Here is a 21,451-nt window from a genome sequence, read left to right on the forward strand (position 1 = left end):
TTTGTTCTCTCATTCAATTTTAATGACTCAGAGTAATTTAGCCCCAATAATCACGTCTCACCTTCCTTCTTCTAACCCTGCTTAATACACAATCAGTACCCTGTACTATTAGTATTATTTATGCACTCCTCCCCACGGTCCCGGGACCTATTACTCTAATGACACGTCTATCAATAGAGGCCTCGCTACGACCAGGCTAGTCTTCTCTTTAACTTTAAAGATATATTTACATACATCAATAAAGGCCTCGCTATGACCAGGCTAGTCTTTTACACCGTCATGTAACTATACACTGTCCAGGGCGGAGTGCTGAAGGAAGGATGGAGGGGAGTAAATTAATTTAAGAACAAATTTTGCATTTAAAATTTTCTTAATGAGTAAATTAGTTAACCTGTCACTCACCACCAATGTTTGTTGATGAGGCCTGGATTGCGAGTGGGGGGTGAGAGGCCGCACTTACCCCCGCGGTACTTGTCCTTATTCTGTGGAATTTTTCCCTTGCTTCTGGGTCCAGCTGTTTTGCTGGAGAGCGTCCTCGGCAGGTGCTAGTCTCTCCCCCTCCGTCGCAAGACCATGCTCATCCTGTTCCGTGACGCCAAATTGTGGTGGAAAATAATGACAGGAAGAAAGAAACTGCAGAGTCTCTGAGTCTTGATCAGAATGAGTAACAAGATTTATTGAGAAGACACGCGTACGAATACAGAGTGATCTCCTCCCTTGCAAGAGTGCCACGCTCTCTTTATACCTTTTAGATCCTCCCAACCCTTACTATCTTACTTCCCAATTATGGGCACAGTGCCACCATTGTGACACGTCAACTTCTTCTGACAGGTGGTATGACATAATCCCTTAGTGAGCATATCAGGCTGGTTCTCAAAACACCCTGGCTTTCTGCAAGCAGAAGGAAAAATGACCCTGGCGCCAGAATTGTAGACAGAACAACCGTGACGTGCATTCCTTAGCACACACACATAGACACACACTGCTTTTCCCAGATAGAAAAACTCTCACTCAGCATCTTAGATATGCTCACTGAGGGAAGAATGTTAAGTTCAGTTTACTGAGTACACATTATCATCGCATGGAACAAAAAGTAATATCATTAATAGTCGTCATTGTTTATGAATCATCACACGTCATTGATTATGAATCATTTCAATAAACACCTTCCATCACAGTAGCATGTGCAAATTCACATTTAGCCAGATTCAAAGTTAGATTTGCCTTAGCTAAACGAGTAAAAACAGACCGTAAAGATGCCAAGTGGTTATCCCAGTCCTGGGAATAAACCACAATGTCATCGAGGTATGCTGTACAGTTTGGTACATCAGAAAATACAGTATTTACCAACCTTTGAAAAGTTGCTGGGGCATTCTTGAGACCAAAAGCCATCACAGTGTACTGTAAAAATGCATCAGGGGTAACAAAAGCAGATAATTCAGCAGCCTTTTGAGTCAAGGGAACTTGCCAGTAACCCTTTAGCAGATCCAACTTAGAAACAAAACTTGCAGAACCAATATTATCAATGCAGTCATCAATGCGTGGTAATGGAAAAGAATCAGAAATTGTAACAGCATTTAATCTGCGATAATCTGTGCATAATCTGGAAGTACCATCAGGTTTTGGAACCAATATGCATGGTGAACTCCATGGGCTACTACTAGGTACTGCTAAGCCATGTTTTAGCAAATACTCTACCTCTTTCTTCATAATTTCACGTTTCTGAGCATTTACTCGGTATGCATGTTGTTTTAAAGGTTTCTCAGCAACTACCTTAATGTCATGCTGAAGTAGAGACGTTTGTCTTGGTACATCACCAAGTATAGAGGGAAATTCTCGAATTAAAGCAACAACATCTTTACGTTGTGAGTCAGGTAAATGGCTAACAATTGAAGACTGTCCAGAATGCAATTGTTCTAACATTTCAGAGTTTGATAATCTGGCCTCCATCTGTGAAGAAGAGCACAAACCCAAATCATCTTTTCCTTCAACAATGGAGCAGTGCTCCAACACAGAAGTTAAAACTACAGGAGCTTCTACTGCTATCTTAGCATCACTACAGGATGGCGGTCGCTCATAGTAAGGCTTGAGCATATTTACATGACAGACTCTGTGTTTATGTCTGCGGTCTGGTGTTCTTACCTGATAGTCAAGATCACTTAACCTCTTTTGTACCACGTAGGGACCAGCAAAACTAGAAGACAAAGAAGTAGCAGAAGGTAAAAGCACTAAAACTTTATCACCAGGACTAAAATGACGGACAACAGCCTTTTGGTCAAAGCAGTGTTTCATTTTAACTTGGGACTTGCACAGCATTTCTTTTGCCAAATCACATGCACGATGCCAACGCTCACGAAATGAACTGACATAATCTAAAACATGTTTACTCACAGGAGTCTGTTCTGTCTGAAACACCTCCTTCAAGACTTTCATTGGACCTCTCACAGAATGTCCAAAAACCAATTCTGCTGGAGAAAAACCCAAAGATTCCTGCCTAGCTTCTCTTGCAGCAAAGAGTACAACAGGTACACCCTCATCCCAGTCCTGCCCACTGTCTACACAATGTTTCTTCAACATGCTTTTTAGAGACTGATGGAAGCGTTCTAATGCCCCCTGTGACTCTGGATGGTATGGGCTGGACATTTCATGTTTGATACCAAACATCTTAGAAACTTGTGCAAAGAGCTTTGATGTGAAATTCGTACCTTGATCAGTTTGTACAACTTTTGGAAGGCCAAAAGTAGTAAAGAATTTCAGTAGAGCTTTAACAATATTCTGGCTTGTTATTTTTCTTAAAGGAATAGCTTCAGGAAAACGTGTGACAGCACACATGATTGTCAGAAGAAACTGATTTCCAGATTTTGTTTTGGGCAGAGGCCCAACACAGTCTATCAGGACCCTCTCAAATGGTTCACCAATAACTGGGATTGGATGTAACGGAGCTGGAGGAACAGTTTGGTTTGGTTTTCCTACCTTTTGACAAGTATCACATGAACGGCAAAATGCCACAACATCCTTACGAAGACCAGGCCAGAAAAAGTGTTTTAAAATCCTTACATACGTTTTGGTAATTCCTAAGTGACCAGACCAAGGGTGATCATGAGCAACACTCCGAACCAAGGAACGAAAATCTGTGGGAACAACCACCTGAAACACAGCATCATCATTACTAGCATAAGAGATCCACCTTCGCATCAACATGTTATCTTCCAAAAAGAAAGTTACCTGCTTACTTTCAGAGTCATTAAGGCTACAGACAGACTGAAAATACTTCTCTAGACTGACATCTAGCTTCTGGGCAGAAATAAAATCTTGTCTAGAAATTTTACCGTGAGTCAAGGTTGACTCAAACAGCTTCTTTCCGTCCTCCACAGCAGAAACATCTGGAACAGACACAACCGGCACCTTTAAAAATGTGTTGGACAAATCAGTGTGGTCCTCTTCTTCATCACCTCTGGTCAGCTTTTGTGACCTAGTGACTACACAAGCAGGAAAAATGCTAGTGTTAGAGACATCACATGGGGCTACTTCTGGAAGTTCTGAAACAACTAAAACAGGCACAACTTTTCCTCCTGCCAAATCATTCCCTAAAATCACATCAACACCCTTCACAGGCAACTCCTGTCAAACACCTACCTTCACCTCACCACATACAAGATCCGACTGTAAATTTACATGATGAAGGGGAACCTGCACATAACCCATCTCAATCCCTTGACAAAGTGCATACGACCCACTGAACGATTTCTCAGAAAGTGGAAGTACACCTTCACGAATAAAGGACTGTGCTGCACCAGTGTCACGTAAAATGACAACTGGGCTTCTACCTTCAGAACCTGGAACAGATACAGAGCCATTTAAAATGAAAGGATGGTAACATTCATCAGGGGAGACTAAAGACTCAGATATAGTCTGAACCAGTCCTACACCTTTTGCTTGTCCACCAGACTGTTTTCCTTGTCTTTCCTGTCTCTCTTGCTTTCGCTTAAGACTAAAACAGTCTGCAGCTTTATGGCCTAGATTGTGGCAAAAGTAACACTCCAAGTCAGACTTGACTTTATCCTTATTATGTGGGGGTGATCTAAAACCCTGTTTAGCAACAGATGATCTGACAGTAAAGCTAACTTTGTGAGTTAAAACAAATTCGTCTGCTAAAATAGCAGCCTGAGACAGAGTAGTGACTTTAGATTCGTTTAAATAAACTGCAATTCGATCTGGCAAACAATTTTTAAAATCCTCCAGCAACATAAGTTCTCTTAGTGATTCCTGATCAGAGACCTTATTAGCTGCAACCCACTTATCAAAGAGAAGAGCCTTCTCTCTTGCAAACTCCACATAAGACAGATCAGATGACTTTTTAAATTCTCTAAACCTCTGTCTATATGCTTCAGGCACAAGTTCATATGCCCGTAAAATGGCAGATTTTACGGCATCATACTCCATACTTTCAGACAAAGACAGTGATGAGCAGACTTCTTGAGCTTTACCAGTTAACTTACATTGAAGCAATAATGTCCAAAACTCTTTTGGCCATTTCATAGAAACAGCAATACGTTCAAAAATACTAAAATATGTATCAACCTCAGACTCACGAAAGGGGAGTACAAGGGCAATGTGCTTAGTTATTGAAAATGCAGGAGTCAACTCACCAACAACTGCTGCTTCTGCACCAGAGCTAAGAGGAACCTGGGAGGAAACTTGAGGCGCAGGCCCGGCAGGAAGAGCTGGGGAAAGATCAGACTGGATCACAGGTCTTGAGGGAAACTCCTTTACCTTCAGTTCCAGTTCACGCAGCCGAATCTCCTTTTCCATCTCAATCTCCAATCGACGAGAAGCAAGTTTATAATCAAACTCTGCTTTTCTCTGCTCTGCCCTCTCTTTTCGCTCCATCTCCAAACGAGCAAGCCGCACTTTCAGCAAGGCCTCATCTCTGGGACCGGAAGACAAAGAAAGTGGCTCAAACCTAGGCAATGTTGCCTTCAGTTTAGGAGTATTAGTGCCAACACTCTCCTTCACAATCACAGCTGGAGTACATGGGTCTCTCTCAAACTCACTAACTGTGCCATCAGCAGAAGTTGGTAGTACCTCCTCTACCTCAGTACCAACAGTACCAATAGAGCAGCTTATTTTGCCAAGCTCCACTAACTTATCAAGCACCAGCCTCTTTATATCCCCTTTTCTTAACTGTCTGGAAGCCAAAATGCCAATATGCTCACATATACTCAATAACTCTGTCTTTCTAAAACAATCTAATTGTTCTAAACTTGGAGAACTCAAAAATGCCTGTACATTAAATTCAGCCATATTGACACCACCAACTAGACTCCACAAACTGGATCACAAACACCACATCCACTCACAAACCATCCACCAAATTTGGGACAAAAATCCCGGACGAGCCCCCATATGTTACAACCCCATTTGTTTGTCTAGGGATAAGAGGGGTATGTAACATTGTGGATAAGTTTAATGAGTGTATGGGTGTGTGAAACTGTGAGGGAGAAAACAATAGACCAGAGAAATTTCCATTTAACCATTTACTGAAGTCACAACTCAATATATACAGTGACAAAATCCAAGTCCAATATTTACAAAAATACAAAGTTCTCAAAAAGATACTTAAATGAAAACAAAAAAAAAAAGGGCTGAACTCAGGACGGCACCAAAGAAAAGAACTTAACAAAATAAACCAAATCCCTAAGCTAACTTAACAAAAAGAATAACAACTTATCTAATGAAACAATGAAAACAAAAACTAACTACACTAAACCTAATATAATAAATAAAACATACAGAGAGTGGTGCCCGCCCCTTACCTAGGGTGTTTAACAAAAGAAGGCCTGCGTGATGGAAAATGTATGAGCGCGCTCCTTCTTACCTGTCCAGCACCTAAAAAGAAACAAATAAGCAAACAAAATACTACTGGCTATTAGCCATTTTAGAACTGATTCTCAGAAATACATGATTGTATGTTGCAGCATTGCAGTATGTTTGGGCCACATGGTTTCTCCCCCATCAAACAGCATGGCCACTGCTCTCCCTCTGTGGTGTCTGTCTGTCTGTCCCATCTGCCCTCCTCTTCCCTCTGGTGGCAGACCTTAAATAAAAGGAGCTCCACCCACTGTGGAACCTCAGTACCTGGACCACACCCCAGGCTGTACCTGTAGAGACACACACAAACATGCCCTGCGTGCATTTGCACGTAACAGATGTTTTAGACTTATTTGACATTTTCAGCTTAAACACTGAAGCCGTTAATGCAATCTTAATTCGTGTTCACCTGCTGCTTATTTGATTTTTCAGTGCCACCTTTAATAGTGGAGGTGCTTTAATAGTTAAATTCAAGAGCTACAGTGTGATTGATGTGGTTTCTAACTCTATTCCACTTAAAAATAATGTAATATCTGCAGGAGTAAATGTGTTCATTTTCGTGTGAATCTAGAACACTTAATGAAACTCTTTAAAGCACTTTAAAGCGTCACTCTGACAGTATATAAACTACATTTTAACTCCTATATCATCTCGCAAAAATGGTCAGATTTTGTCTTTTAGAGTTCAGGTAGGAGGACCCCCTATGAGAATCTTACTTAGGGCTCCAGAAAAGTCTAAACCGGCTCTGATCACATCATATAAAATAACTGAATAATGAGATCAGTAAGCATCCATTCATTTACACTGAGCTCTTTGTTTTTTTTTAATGGGGAGTGGCCAGACTTTAGGAAAGGGGAGCTGTGGGGGGGGGGGGGGGGAGGATGATTCTGACTTTCCCTTTGGAATTTCCTGATTTTCAGCTCACGAAATGGAGTCGACAGCAGGTAAGAAACAAACACCTGAAATCTTTATTTTAAATTAGCTAAATATATGATTTACATTCAGCAAATGTTTGTATTCATATAACAAGAATAACTTAAATATCCTAAAGTAAAAGTATTCTGTGTAACATCAATGTAAATGTAGTTATACTGTACAAACTTTTTAATAGCAGTAATAAATGCAACATTTATGTCTGTAGAAAACATTATATTACAGTTAATTTAATCTGTGATTATTCAGCCCATGAAAAGAAGCAACGTATCTTGTGAAAAGTGTTACCCCTTTTTTTACCCGTTTTTTTTTATATACATTAAACAAAAGCAAAACGATAATATCTATGATCTATTTTACAATGTACAACATGTTTATTGTTTTTCATAATTTTGGCTAAATCAATAGAATATAACATGCTTTTTGTTTGTAACACAGATCCATCAGATCTTCAGAGGAGTATGTCTCCCCCTCCTAACTGTAAGTTACATTTCCTCTATATTTTTCAATTCTGTTTTACTGAAGTTGAAAATTTGATCAACTCCCAGATATTGAACTGTATGAAAATATGATATGATAAGTGCATGTTCACCAGATTAGGGGTGCATTTCACATACAATAACAGAGGCTAGTGTTGATCTAAAGATTCATTGTTTAATTAACCCCTTAACATGCCGTATACAGGCTACAGGTGTAGGTGATACAAACCCCTTTTTTGCAATCACCACCACCAGCAACAATCATATTAACAGATCTAACAAATAAATACATTTATTAAAAACTAATCATATTATGAATTATGTAGTAGGCAGTGCTTCTTGTATGAGACAGATTATAAATTCCAATGCATTTTTAGGCAACTATCTACAAACATTATTAAAAACAATGTAAATTAATTAAATTAAACAATATTGTTAATGCCAATATTTTAAATAGGTTTCCCTGCAATCAGTTTACTTAATACAATTTTCTGACTTAAACTAGCAGCCATTCCAGTACACTGAGGCCGAGGACTGAGAATTGTTGATAATATCACAATATGCAAAAAAGGCCTCCATTTAAAAATAGGCTTTAATGCACATTTTCATTCTTTAAAAATACCATTGTTCTGTCAAGTTATGCTACCCATCAAAACGTGCTTCCTAAAGACACTGCACATGCGCTAACCTACATTTTTTACTATTTCTCCTGTGTTTTATAATAATTCTGTTTTTCTAGTATTTTTTGTGCATTTAACAACCTGGACTCACTGTCATGGCAATTAATAATAATAAAATTATATAAAAAAATACAAAAACAGATTAAAATAAACCATAATATAGATGCGGTGATTTAGTCTATCCAAAAATAGTACATGTACTTCTACTGGAAACATGCTGTAATAGTGTGCTTCTTTTGTATCTTTACCTTTAAATACACACAAAAATGGTAGTGCAGTTTGACAGGGTAGCACAACTCTAAAACTTATGATTGACTACATCCGTTGCTTCAATTGAATTCAAAAACATCACAGACGATCTTAAATTCAAATGAAGCAACAAATGTAGTCAATCATAAGTTTAAGATTTTTAATCAACCTCACTGTGATCTATAAATCCATATTCCGCCGTTTTCAGCTTCTCTTCCTTGGTTGAAAGGCAGCTGCTCTGTGTGTGCGTGTGAGGCTCGTATGTATGTGTGTAAACTCATTGGCTGGAAGCAGCACGGAGGCTGGATTCATTTGAATAAAATTAAACTACACATTGAGCCTGTAGTAGATGTTAAGTACATTCTAAACAGGTCTGCTTATATTTTGCAGAAATTACAAATTTAGTCCACATAAAACTAAGCCTGGATTCTTATTGGAATGCTCTTTTCCAAATTAAAAGATGAAAAAAATAAATTTAAAGCCTATAGCCTGTGTGTCCCCACAGCAGCATTTAAGGTAAAACAATCTAGAATCTTAAGGAGTGATTTACTGAAGTGTGTTTAAGAAAATGATATAGCTAATTACACATAGTGCCATGGCCTGTGCAGGTAGTCCCTTAATGAAGACCCAAGACAGGACTTTTTTCTCTTGTGTCTCGTTTTGTTTGTGGAGTTATGCTTCTGTCAGCGTACAGAGCACTGGAGAAAAAGCGTGCCTCACTGCCTCTTTAAAATCATGTACCTCTCGCCAGGGCCATGCAGAGACCTTTGGAGGGGCAGGTGCTCCTCCAAAGGAGGGCACATCCAGCAATAATTTAAAACACAGAAACACACCTGACAATATAACCGGTGGTTTTGTGGTCTGTGTAGAGCTGGGCGATTAATCAATTTTATCGATTAATTCGAATTTACAGTTAAGGACGATGTGTTTTTATGAAAATCGTTTTTATGACGATTTTCTCTCAGTTTTAATTTTCACCATGACGCTCCCCTGAGCTTAGCCCCGCCCCTCTCTCCCGCGCGCACCCCGCCCCTCTCTCCCTCCCTCGCGTGCCCACCCCACACACACACAAAACATGAAGTTGGAGCAGTGTTGCCAACGCTATATATAGCGTTGGCAACTATATATAGCTATATATAGACCCTCTAGCGACTTTTTTTGTAAAAAGGAGATAAATCTAGCGAGTTTTTGTTGTGTTATTGGAGATAAACACATGCTCTTCAGTTACTGACCTCCGCGCTGCAGCGGGCTATGCCGTCAGCCCCGCCCCACACCACTCACAGTGCAGTCTCACACACTCAGCACACACACACACCGCTCCACGAACACACTGTGCGTGCTGACTGACCCCGCCCGGTATTTACAGAGCAGGAATCTAAATATAAAAGTGTCTTCAGTGTGACACGAAAAAAAAACTCACTGAATTTAACTCACACAGTCTCAGTCAGTCACTCACCTCGTCCACAGTGTCTCCCTCTTTGTAAAAAGCTATTCAACAATTTGTCTATAATAAGTTTGAAAATAAAGAAAACTTAAAAAAGCTAAAAAAATTAATAAAATAAAAAACTGCTCTTATAATAACATTTAACAACACGGCCAAAAACTGATTTAATTTACTTAAAAATAAAGTTATTTCGAGACGTGACTGCCTATTTAAAAAGCAACAGAAATTGTTCATTTGTTGGAGTTTATTTGTATCATTTTTAACATATTTAGAGTGTTTACTCACTTTTTTCTCTTTCACAATGTTAATCCTTTACAGCTTCAAAAACATGTATTATGCAAATTAGGCGATGACGTAATTTAGCGACTTTAAGGAGATTTTGGAAGAGGGAAAACATCGGATTTTTAAAAAAAAATTGAAGATTTTTTGTTGGGCCATATCGCCCAGCTCTAGGTCTGTAGTGTTACTATAAACTACAAATGAACAGAAGTCACGTTAGTGCAGTGTTTCTCAACTCTGTTCCTGCATATTCCCACTTCTCTCCATATTCTAGTGCTTTCTCTGCTTTAAAGGCATTTAATAAAGTAAGTGGTGGTATGATGTGTCTAATACACTGCTGATTTACATAATGATTGATGTATGATCAATAGGGGACTAAGGGATTTTAACAGGTAAACTCAATAAAGGATTATTAATTAGCTGATCAGTTGGATCATGTGGAAAATACACACTTTTAACCAGCTATCATTAACAGTGTCATCACAGTTTACATGGTTAGCCTACAGTTACCTTTCATTTATAAAAATCCCTGTACGTCCATCTGTGTTTTAAGGTCAGCCGCTGCAGCCCAATTTACAGCGAGGGTAAGTTAATATAATATGGAAAATTTACGGGAAAATACTAATACGTGAAAAAGGCGGGAAAGAAGAGTAAAATATGTAGTTTCCTGGCGGGTATGACTTTCACACATACACTTACACAAAAAAATGTAATATGAAAAAAGGCACTTTGGGCAGTGAGAGCCAAAGGTGCAGGTGCTCCAGCCCACATCTATCCCAAGATACTACATGTGTTATAATACACTGAAGATCGTTTCAAATTAGTGAGGCTGCTTCCTCACTTTTGTGCTTCAGTTGAAAAAAGTTGTTCAGGTTCAGCAACTGTAAAAAGTAATTTAGGCTCTCAACAGATCTTAGTGCACAGAGACAGCTGAGAGTGTGATACAATGTACAGATTTTGTTCTAATTTGCTCCACTTTGTTACCAGTGTCAGACCTGAGGATCATTCTGCTGGGGAAGAACAGCTCAGAGATCAGCAGAGTGGGGAACTTTATTCTGGGCAGAGAGGCGTTTGATCCTGAAGCTCCGCCCCCTTCAGTAGAGCAGCACAGTGAGAGAGCTGGAGGAACAGAGGAGGGAAGATACATCACCCTCATCAACACTCCTCACCTGTTCCATCCTCAGCTCTCCCTGACTACACTGGATAAGAGAGTGAGAGAGTGTGCATCTCTGTGTTCTCCTGGGCCTCATGTTTTAATGCTGGTTCTACAGCCAGATGATTTCACAGAGACAGACAGACACAGGCTGAATTACATCCTCCACTCTCTGTCTGAAGATCCTCATAAACACACCCTGGTAGTAACAACCCATCTACTGCAGTCAGACTCCTGTGTAGATCCAGCTAAAGAGAACGTATCTCAGAGGATCATCACTGAATACACTAACACACATGTAGAGTTCAGCAGGGGATGCAGTCGCTCTGATCTTGTGGAGATGGTGGTGAAGATGGTTGTGGAGAATGAAGGGAGTCATCTAAAATGGAAGGAATTTGAAGATGCTCCAGTTGCAATTAAACAGCGACAACATGAACAAACAGCAGAGAAAACGAAACAGCCTAAACAACAAATCTCTGAAAAGAGCTCAAAGGAAATATGTAAGAATACTTTAATTAATAAAAATTAGACTGTAGATATTTTATGTTGACGTTTGTGTTTTTACTGCTAACAGATTACTATAAAATGAATAAAATTTATGAAAAAAAATATATATATTTTTTTACCTGTTGGATTTTTTTTGTGGGTTCTTCTTGAGGTTTTTGTGTTAAAGAGAATACAAATTAAAATAAGATTAAGATTTTCTTCACATCTGACATACAGAACATATAATTTAATATTTTCAAATATAATTACATTTCACAGAATGAAATTTCCTCCGCCTCTAAGTCTGATCCACAGTTTTAACTCTTTCAGGGTCTGAGAGGCTGAACCTGGTTGTGTGTGGGAGTGAAGGATCAGTAAAATCCTCCATATCAGATCTGATACTGGGTCAGAGAGAGTTCAGTGCAGAATCCAGTTCAGTGTGTGTAAAGAGGGAAGCAGAAGTATGTGGACGTCTGATCACCCTGGTGGAGCTTCCAGCTCTCTACAACTCTCAGCTCTCAGAGGAGGAAGTGATGCAGGAGACTCTCCGCTGTGTCTCTCTCTGTGATCCTGGAGTTCATGCTTTTCTCTTCATCATTCCTGAGGGACGCCTCACTGATGAAGATAAAGGAGAACTGGAGAAGATCCAGAGAATATTTGGATTGAAATTGAACAGCTACATCATAGTCTTCATCAGTACAGAGAATCTGAAGGATGCAGTGTTGGATGATGTTATTAGGGATGTAGCTGAATCTGGTAAAGTACTTGTTCGTACTTTGGAAGCCAACATAGACAAGTCAGTAATTCTGCAGAAAGTTGAACATGTGGTTCAGAAAAACAGTGGAAGCTGCTACACATCTAACATGTATTTGGAAGCTCAGATGGAAACACAGCTGAAATACAAATCTGAGAATGAAGAACTGAAGAAAACAATCAATAATCTCAAAGAAGAAAATAAACACCAGACTCAAGGTAAGTATAGGTTAATATTACTCTGAATTCATAAACAGAAAAAGACACAGTGAAACACAATGACACAACAGCTATGTCACATGTAGTTGAACAAACAGTTGTTGTCGTTTTTGAGTTAATTCTCATATCCAGGCGACATCTGCCAGGGAACACGTGAACAAGTAAATAAATAAAATTAAAAATGATTAAAATTATTTAAGTGATTTAAGATTAGAGTGGATAAAGACGGGGCTCACACATCATAACCACACATTTCTATGATAGATATTTCCTGATTTTGATCCATTTTTGTATATAATATCTCTTGAACTTTGCAAACTTTTGCCACATTTTAGGCTTCAAACATAAAGATATGAAATTGTATTTTTTTTTTGTGAAGAATCAACAAGTGGGACACAATCATGAAGTGGAATGAAATTTATTTGATAATTAAAACTTTTTTTTAGAAATAAAAAACTGAAAAGTGGGGCGTGCAATATTATTCAGGCCCTTTACTTTCAGTGCATCAAACACTCCAGAAGTTCAGTGAGGATCACTGAATGATCCAATGTTGACCTAAATGACTGATGATGATAAATAGAATCCACCTCTGTGTAATCAAGTCTCCGTATAAATGCACCTGCTCTGTGATAGTCTCAGAGTTCTGTTTAAAGCCCAGAGAGCATCATGAAGACCAAGGAACACACCAGGCAGGTCTGAGATACTGTTGTGGAGAAGTTTAAAGCCGGATTTGGATAGAAAAATAATTTCCCAAGCTTTAAACATCTCAACGAGCACTGTGCAAGCGATCATACTGAAATAGAAGGAGTATCAGAGCACTGCAAATCTACCAAGACCCGGCCGTCCCTCAAAACTTTCAGCTCAAACAAGGAGAAGACTGAGCAGAGATGCAGCAAAGAGGCCCTTGATCACTCTGGATGAACTGCAGAGATCTACAGCTGAGGTGGGAGACTGTCAATAGGACAACAGTCAGTCATACACTGCCAAATCTGGCCTTTATGGAAGAATGGAATGAAGAAAGCAATTTCTTAAAGATATCCATATAAAGTCTAGCTTAAAGTTTGCCATAAGCCATCTGGGAGACACACAGAACATGTGGAAGAGGGTGCTCTGGTCAGATTAAACCAAAATCGAACTTTTTGGCCACAATGCAAAACGTTATATTTGGCGTAAAAGCAACACAGCTCATCACCCTGAAAACACCATCCCCACTGTTAAACATGGTGGTGGCAGCATCATTGTTTGGGCCTGCTTTTCTTCAGCAGGGATAGGGAAGATGATTAAAATTAATGGGAAGATGGTTGGAGCCAAATACAGGACCATTCTGGAACCTGTTGGAATCTGCAAAAGACCTGAGACTGAGACAGAGAATTATTTACCAACAAGACAATGATCCGAAACATAAAGCAAAATCTACAATGGAATGGTTCACAAATAAACATATCCAGGTGTTAGAATGGCCAAGTTAAACTCCAGAACTCTAATCCAATCGAGAATCTGTGGAAAGAGCTGAAAACTGCTGTTCACAAACCGACGCTCTCCATCCAACCTCACTGAGCTCCAGCTGTTTTGTAAGAAAGAATGGGCAAAAACTAAAGTCTCTTGATGTGCAAAACTGATAGAGACAAACCCCAAGTGACTTGCTGCTGTAATCACAGCAAAAGATGGCGCTACAAAGTATTAACACAATGGGGCTGAATAATATTGCACGCCCCACTTTTCAGTTTTTTATTTATTTATTTATTTTTTAAATATACAATACATTTTGTTCCACTTCACGATTGTGTCCCACTTTTTGATTCTTCACAAAAAAATTAAAATTTCATATCTTTATGTTTGAAGCCTGAAATGTGGCTTTTGCAAGCCACTGTATGTGCTTCGTTGAAAAAAACTTCTTTAATGTTGACACACAATGTTGATAATAAAACATAAAAAAGCGTAATTGTGTAGACATGAATTACTTGGAACCCTGAGCTAATGTGTATATAATTGTCAGCTCAGACCCACTCCATCTGCTGATATGAATTTATAAGTGTTTAACCTGCAAACAGAGGTTCAAAGACTTTGAATCACCAGCCTTTTAAAAACACTTAACTAAAATCAGTTTCCATAAGAAATCATAATGACTAATTATGACCTGGAAATTGATACTTATCTATGTCCCTAGGTAGGGGCATGGGCCACCCAGCTTTTATAGCCTTGAGTGGGTGGAGAAAATTGCTGGTGCAAAGGAGGATTCAGTAGACCTGCGTGAAGAGAAACATTAACAGTTACATTTTGATGTGTTTGATATTGTTAATGTTAAAAATAACAATTAAAACTACCAACATTAAAGATAATAATGACTTCATATAAATGATCCCACTACCACTATGTCTACTACTTTTACTAATATTAAAATTAAAATGTTTAATAAATTTAATTAAATTGAAATAAAATTATCCTACAGTTGCGAAACAATTTTACATTACACTCTAAAAAGTAATTCTGTGTTTTAGTCAGAAGAACTAATATTATTAAGTTGAGTGAACTTACCGGCCAGTACAACTCAATAAAATGAGTTCAGAGAACTTCAACCTGAAAACTTAAAAATGTTTGTTGAGCCAATGAAAAAATGTGATTTCAACCAACTTTTATTCACTACACGTGTCAATGCTCTTTCTACAGTGTTGGTTTATACAGCTTTCCCATAAGGCTCCTGGCACCATATATTTGCATATTGGGTGTGGCCTCTCCCTTACTTACCATCTTTGTGTTGTCTGTTGCCCAAAGCTACCTTATCCTGGGTGTGAAGTAATGTAATTTATGTGTTGATTGGCAGGTCTCAGTGTTTGTAGGCTGTAAGAGCACATTAACTTTATTCTGTGTTTCTAGTGATCACAGTATGCTGGCTTGGAGCTACAGAGTTAATTCTTTATGGAGTTTACTCTTATACTCCATTATTATACTGTCAGTTAAGTTGAACTGATTCAAGTTAAAATCTAGCTTTGACTTAGTTAAGTTGAATAAACTTATAATTGTATGCATTTACAACTTAACTGAGTCAAATCTAAATGACAACTTGACTGAATTAAGTTGAATAGACTTAAAATGTTATGTATTCACAAAAAAAGCAAAATGATGAGTTAAGTCAATTAATATTTTTTTACAGTGTAGGAATAAAATAATTGTTCAGGTTAAAAATAACACTATTAACAACTATTAGTATCAATTGTAGTATGCTGTACAATACTATAATAAATTCAATAACTACTAATATACTAAGATGAAGATGTTTATTTTAAAAAAGAACAACAAAATCTGAGCATTAAATACTATTTTCAGTCTCTCCTCCATTTTGTGAAATGAACTTATCTGATTGCTTTGTTGCTTTATGTGACCTGTGGTATAGTAATAACCTGACTACGCCACCTGGGGGGTTTCACCCCAGGAAATACCTTAGCACACATGTGTCAAACACAAGGCCCGCGGGCCAAATGTGGCCCGCCACGTCTTTTTATGTGGCCCGCGAGAGCTTGTAAGATCTTAGTGTCTATAATAAATAGGTCAGAAGCGTTCTTTGACCAAAAAATACATTTCCCACAATGCTTGTCGATTGTATTACCCGCGAAGTTACGGCTTACTGCCACTACACGGCAGTGTAGTCATTGATGTGGAAACCCTGCCGGAGGGAAGGTGTAACTTCGCGGGTGGAATTGAAACATGTTTATCCCATAATATCCAGAAAAAGAAAAGTTGATGCAGACGGACGGCTGTGCTTCAAGGCGAAAGACCGGTATGCCTTTTGTGTTACGAAGAGTGTTACTGACCAAAATAAACGCTTTTTAGGAGAGATATAAGTTCTGTGTAAATATTTATAAGACAATAGCTGACAAAATCTGTTTTAATGACGTTAATAAACATCACTGTGACAGCGCTAGTCGCAGTTTACCCGCAGCAAAGTACGAGGACGTGAATCACTTATCTAACCAGCCTTTACTGATTTCTGCCCTCAATGACCCTTTCAATAACCTCCAATAGCCTTTAATAGTCTTCAGTAGCCTTCAACAGTCTAACCTTGCAGCCGTGGTGTGTCCACTAAACTCCGTAGTTATAAACATCCTGAGGTTAGCAGCGCGATAACTGACCTGTTTATAATGTAATCCCAGCAGTGACTCATGCTCTAAACGGCTGCTGTTAGCTGATTGGGCTGAAAGATGAACTGTAGAGAGCTGTAATATTCGGTTACAAAAATCTTTATTTCATACACAGAAGAACTTAAAAATTTTAAAAACGCTCCAGACTGGCTGAGCTGAGCCCAGTAGCCCGTGGCTGGGCTGTAGCTCTGACTCAGTAAAGACTGCGGACTTGTGGTGCTGCTGCTGCAGCTCCCACTAGTGGTTGGATGAGGAACTGCTAAATCTGAGGAAATGCTATGTTCTTAACAGCTCACAATTTTTGATTTTATATTTATTAAGCCTTATTTCAGTTAATAATTTCAAAGTTAATATAACTTGATGTCATTTCTATTCACTTGAATAGTTTGGTTCTTGATTGATGGAGTTTTTGGATTTCATGACATGACAAATTAAAAGGATTTATGTTAATAGAGCAACAAGCAAACATTTTTTCCATGCAACTGTAATATTTGATTGAATAAATAATATATTGAGAGTTATTTAACATTAAGGAGTAATTACATTCATTTACATATATTACATTTGGTTACATTTTATTACATTTATAAGTTACATCTGGCCCTCGGAGGACAGCCAATATGCCAATGTGGCCCTCGGCCAAAATGAGTTTGACACCCCTGCCTTAGCATTATAAACTATAAAAGAAGGCACTTACACAGGTAAGCCTGAATAACATACAGAGACGTGAACTTAAGAGTCAAGAAGATTTATTAATTAAACACTCATAAAAAAACACTAATTTATTAATATAGAGTAAAATCAACAAAAACATGCAAGAAGAAAATTACACAGGAGCTCCAAAAGCTGGGCTACTGGCTGTGGGCATCCAACGTTTTCTAAGTCTCTAACACACACACACACACACACACAAAAGTGCAGTGCACGTGAACTCACACCACAGCAATTAAGGTGCCAAACCACGAGTGAACAGACAGGAAGGGAGCATCACTGGAGCACCCCACCACAGGAAGTGTAATCACAAGCACTCAGGTGTCTTATAAAAACAAAGAGACAATTAGAATTTATAATTCTCAGGCCACTAAAATCACGAGGATGCCTCACAGCCAAAATTACCCGCAAAAGAAACTAAGACCGACTTCTTAACAATATTCAAAGCACTGCAAAAGAAAATCACATCAACTAAGCAACCAAATGAAAAAAAGGAAAATACACAGCATAAAGTAGTATCAAATGATCACGAAAATGTAGCAAATTAAACCAAAAATAAAACAAGAATAGAACCACACATTATAAATCAAAAACCATATGGCCAAAGGCCATCAATAAACAAATACAAAGAAACACAAACAAACGAAAGCAAAACTCAAAACAAACCCTATAAAACAGCAGCGGCTCCAATATCACTATGTAGATAGTAAAATATAATAATAGAATTAAACAGCTAAGGTGATGGCGTGGAACTGCTTCCAGGCCTGCACGTTCCAAGATTTAGGCGCCACCTAGACCAGTCAATGGCGATGCACGCACACACAGGGCCTGAGCATAAAGCAGAATAAACTGTTAGCCATTAGAGCCCGATTTCACAAGGCTAGCCACCAAATGAACAAAAGAACTAAAAAAATACCTTTAGCTGGGGCTAGCATAAGCTCACATCCAGTTAGCCGTCATACCATTCCACACTACCTCCCTACATAAACACAGACGTTAGCCATTACATGCTTACAATAGCCACTATAGAAGAGACAATATACCGCGAGCATACCTGTTTGTAAACGTTGTCACCAGCAACCCGCATACAGTCACGATAACGCAGTAAGGCCACGGCAACGGCTACTGTATTACAGTGGTTGCTGAAGCTTGTTGCTAATACACCAAGAGCCAAGGGGGAGAGGGGAACCTTGTATAAAACACACGCCAACACACCTACACAGGGACAACAACTTGTTAATATGCACCATGAACCTAAAATAGTACCACATATAATAACCTACCTTCTCGCGACCACCAAAACACACCACAGCCAACAACAGACTGGCGATCTTAGTCCCTGCGCTGCTACCGTGCGTATATATAAACACACCGAGGCAAATGCTAACCTGATTTACACCTGGTGTTTCTGTGAGGGGAGGGGGAGACAGCGCAGCGGCTCGACTACGGTGGCTGAATGGGCTCACGCCGCCTAGCGCTCTGCGGGAAAAAAAAAGAAGGGGGGGCTGGAAACAGTACGGCATCTTAACTGACAGCTGACAGCTAAAAACAAACGCTCGTGGAAGAAGCAGTGTTCTGCTGGTCACATTTAGTTGCTTGTATTATACATACAATTATGAGAGGTTATCTCTCTTTTACTGGTGAACTTTTCAAAGCTATAAAATGTTGCATAAAAGTACAATAATTATCATGATAATAAATAATAATGATCCAATGTAAAATCAAATAAATGCAACTACACTCCATTCTCAGCTAATACATATATATTCTGAAACTATATTGGAAATAAATATCTTAACTGTTTAATAATAATTTGTTTTTCCTTTTTTTTCATCATGAATCTTTATAGAATCTTCCTCAGATACAGGAGGTCTAAGGATTGTTCTCATGGGGAAGACTGGAGTGGGGAAGAGTGCTACAGGAAACACCATCCTGCAAAAAGAGGTTTTCAAAGAGTTACTTTCCTCTAAGTCAGTTACCAGCGTCTGTCAGAAAGAATCAGCTGAAGTCAGACGGAGACGGGTCACTGTGATCGACACTCCAGGACTGTTTGATACGAGTATTTCTAATAAAGAAATCATAAAGGAAATCGCTAAGTGTATCACCATGGCTGCACCAGGTCCACACGTCTTTCTGCTGGTGCTGACAGTGGGACAGCGCTTCACACAAGAGGAGAAAGAAGCAGTGAAGATGATCCAAGATCGGTTTGGTGAAGAATCCAGAAGATACACCATGGTGCTCTTCACCAGAGGAGATGATCTGAGGAAAAGGAGCATTGAAGATTATATTAAAGATTCTGAACGCAGCTTACAGAATATCATTAACCAGTGTGGAAACAGATACCACGTGTTCAACAACATAAATCCTGAAGACCAAACCCAGGTCACTGATCTACTGGAGAAGATCGACTGCATGGTGGCAGTGAATGGAGGGAGCTGCTACACTAATGAGATGTTCCAGAACACAGAGAAAGCTCTACAAGAAGAACAGCAGAGAATCTTGAATGAGAAAAAGGAGGAGATAGAGAGAGAGAAAGAAGAACTGAGAGCCAAACATGAAGCTGAACTGGAGAAACTGAAGAAGATCGTGGAGAAAGAACGGCAAAATGTGGAAAATGAGAAAAAAATACAAGAGGAAGAGTTTCAGAAAAAAGAAGCTCAAATAAAGGAGACGAATGAGGAGCGAAAGAAAGAGTTGGATGAAAAACTCAAAGAACAGAGAAAGACTTTCAAAAAGGAGATGGAAAAGAAAGAGCAGACTCATAAAAAACAGTTGAAGAACGATCTGCAATATCAGAAAGATAAATATGAGAGAGAGAAAGAAAACATAAAGAAGCAGGCGGAGGAGAAGGCGAGACGACAAGCAGAAGAGGAATTCTGCGCTAAACTGGAAAAAGAAACAAAGAGAAGTATAGGAGCACTAATAGGATCTGTATTGGGACCATTAGGTGCAATAATTGGAGCATCAATAGGGAAATCATTAGGAGCAGATTGAAATGCTTTATGAAAGAAATGGATTCTAGACTAAAACACTTAAAGTATGATATCTCTGTTACATGTACTCTGTTTTCCTGTATGTAAAATGCAGCCTCTACATTTATCCCATGAAATTTCTTATCTTAAATTACTCATGCTGATCAGAACAACATCAATGTCTGTTACCATTCACAACACATTTCAGACTAGTGTCATGTCTGGTCCTGAAAGCGCTCCTGTTTCTTCCACACTGAGCTCTAACGGAGGTTCTCAGTCTAACAACTACACTACCCAGAGCACACCACCCGCTGACATCACGCACACACCTGATCACATGACACATCACCTGCTTCCTCCAGAAAGTCCTGAAGACTGATCACTGGCACTATAAAAGAGCTCCTCACGCGTAGTATTGTTTGTTTATCCTTATTACGCAGCGTTTCTGATCTCTAGTCTCTGAATTTCGTGTATGACCTTGTTCTTGTTTTTAGACGCCGATTTTTGCCTGTTCCTCTATTATTGGATTTACCGTGTTTGACCTGGACTGTTTATTGTTTCTGCCTTTTTGTCTAACCCTGCTGCTGGCCTTCCTGTGTATGATTCTCTGGACTGGTCCCGTTTATGATATGGTTTTGTTTACGTGGCTCCTGTCTGCTGGTTATTTACTGCTTCTGTTTTTGACTACTCCTGTACCGCTGTATTCTTTAATAAAGAACAAAATCTGTATCTGCGTGTGTCCTGTCCCAAATATGACAACTAGTTATTTTAATTGGGACACCTACTCATTGATCTTTCTTTAGTGTATTTAAAAATAGTTAATTCTGTTTTTGTTAAAGCCACAGAAAGACTTTCTACTAAATCTACATGTTAGGATGATTTGGAGACTCAACAAGTCCACCAACAAAGTAATCTAAAAGTATTGGGTGGAGCACCATCATTCCACAAAACACAGTTCCACTTCACCACAGATCAATTTAGACCTTTAGAGCATGAACCTGGCTTTAGACACGGTTGTGTGTTTCATGTTTGTTAATTAACGAAAAAAAACAGTTGTGTGTAAAGTTTGCTGATTAGGTTTTTACA

The 21,451-nt window shown here is 38.9% G+C and overlaps 1 protein-coding gene across 1 annotated transcript in view; it reads left to right on the plus strand.

Annotated features, from left to right (window-relative positions):
• LOC125799332 (GTPase IMAP family member 4-like) overlaps positions 1 to 21,106 on the plus strand; it is a 42,887-nt gene extending 21,781 nt beyond the window's left edge. Inside the window, exon 2 of the mRNA XM_049475858.1 lies at positions 19,776 to 21,106. Within this exon, the coding sequence (XP_049331815.1) occupies positions 19,776 to 20,387 (612 nt within the window). The 3' untranslated portion in view covers positions 20,388 to 21,106. The remainder of the gene's footprint in view (positions 1 to 19,775) is intronic.
• Positions 21,107 to 21,451: the final 345 nt, after the last annotated feature.

The sequence above is a fragment of the Astyanax mexicanus genome, chromosome 3, assembly GCF_023375975.1.
Source record: "Astyanax mexicanus isolate ESR-SI-001 chromosome 3, AstMex3_surface, whole genome shotgun sequence".
Classification (NCBI taxonomy): Eukaryota; Metazoa; Chordata; class Actinopteri; order Characiformes; family Acestrorhamphidae; genus Astyanax; species Astyanax mexicanus.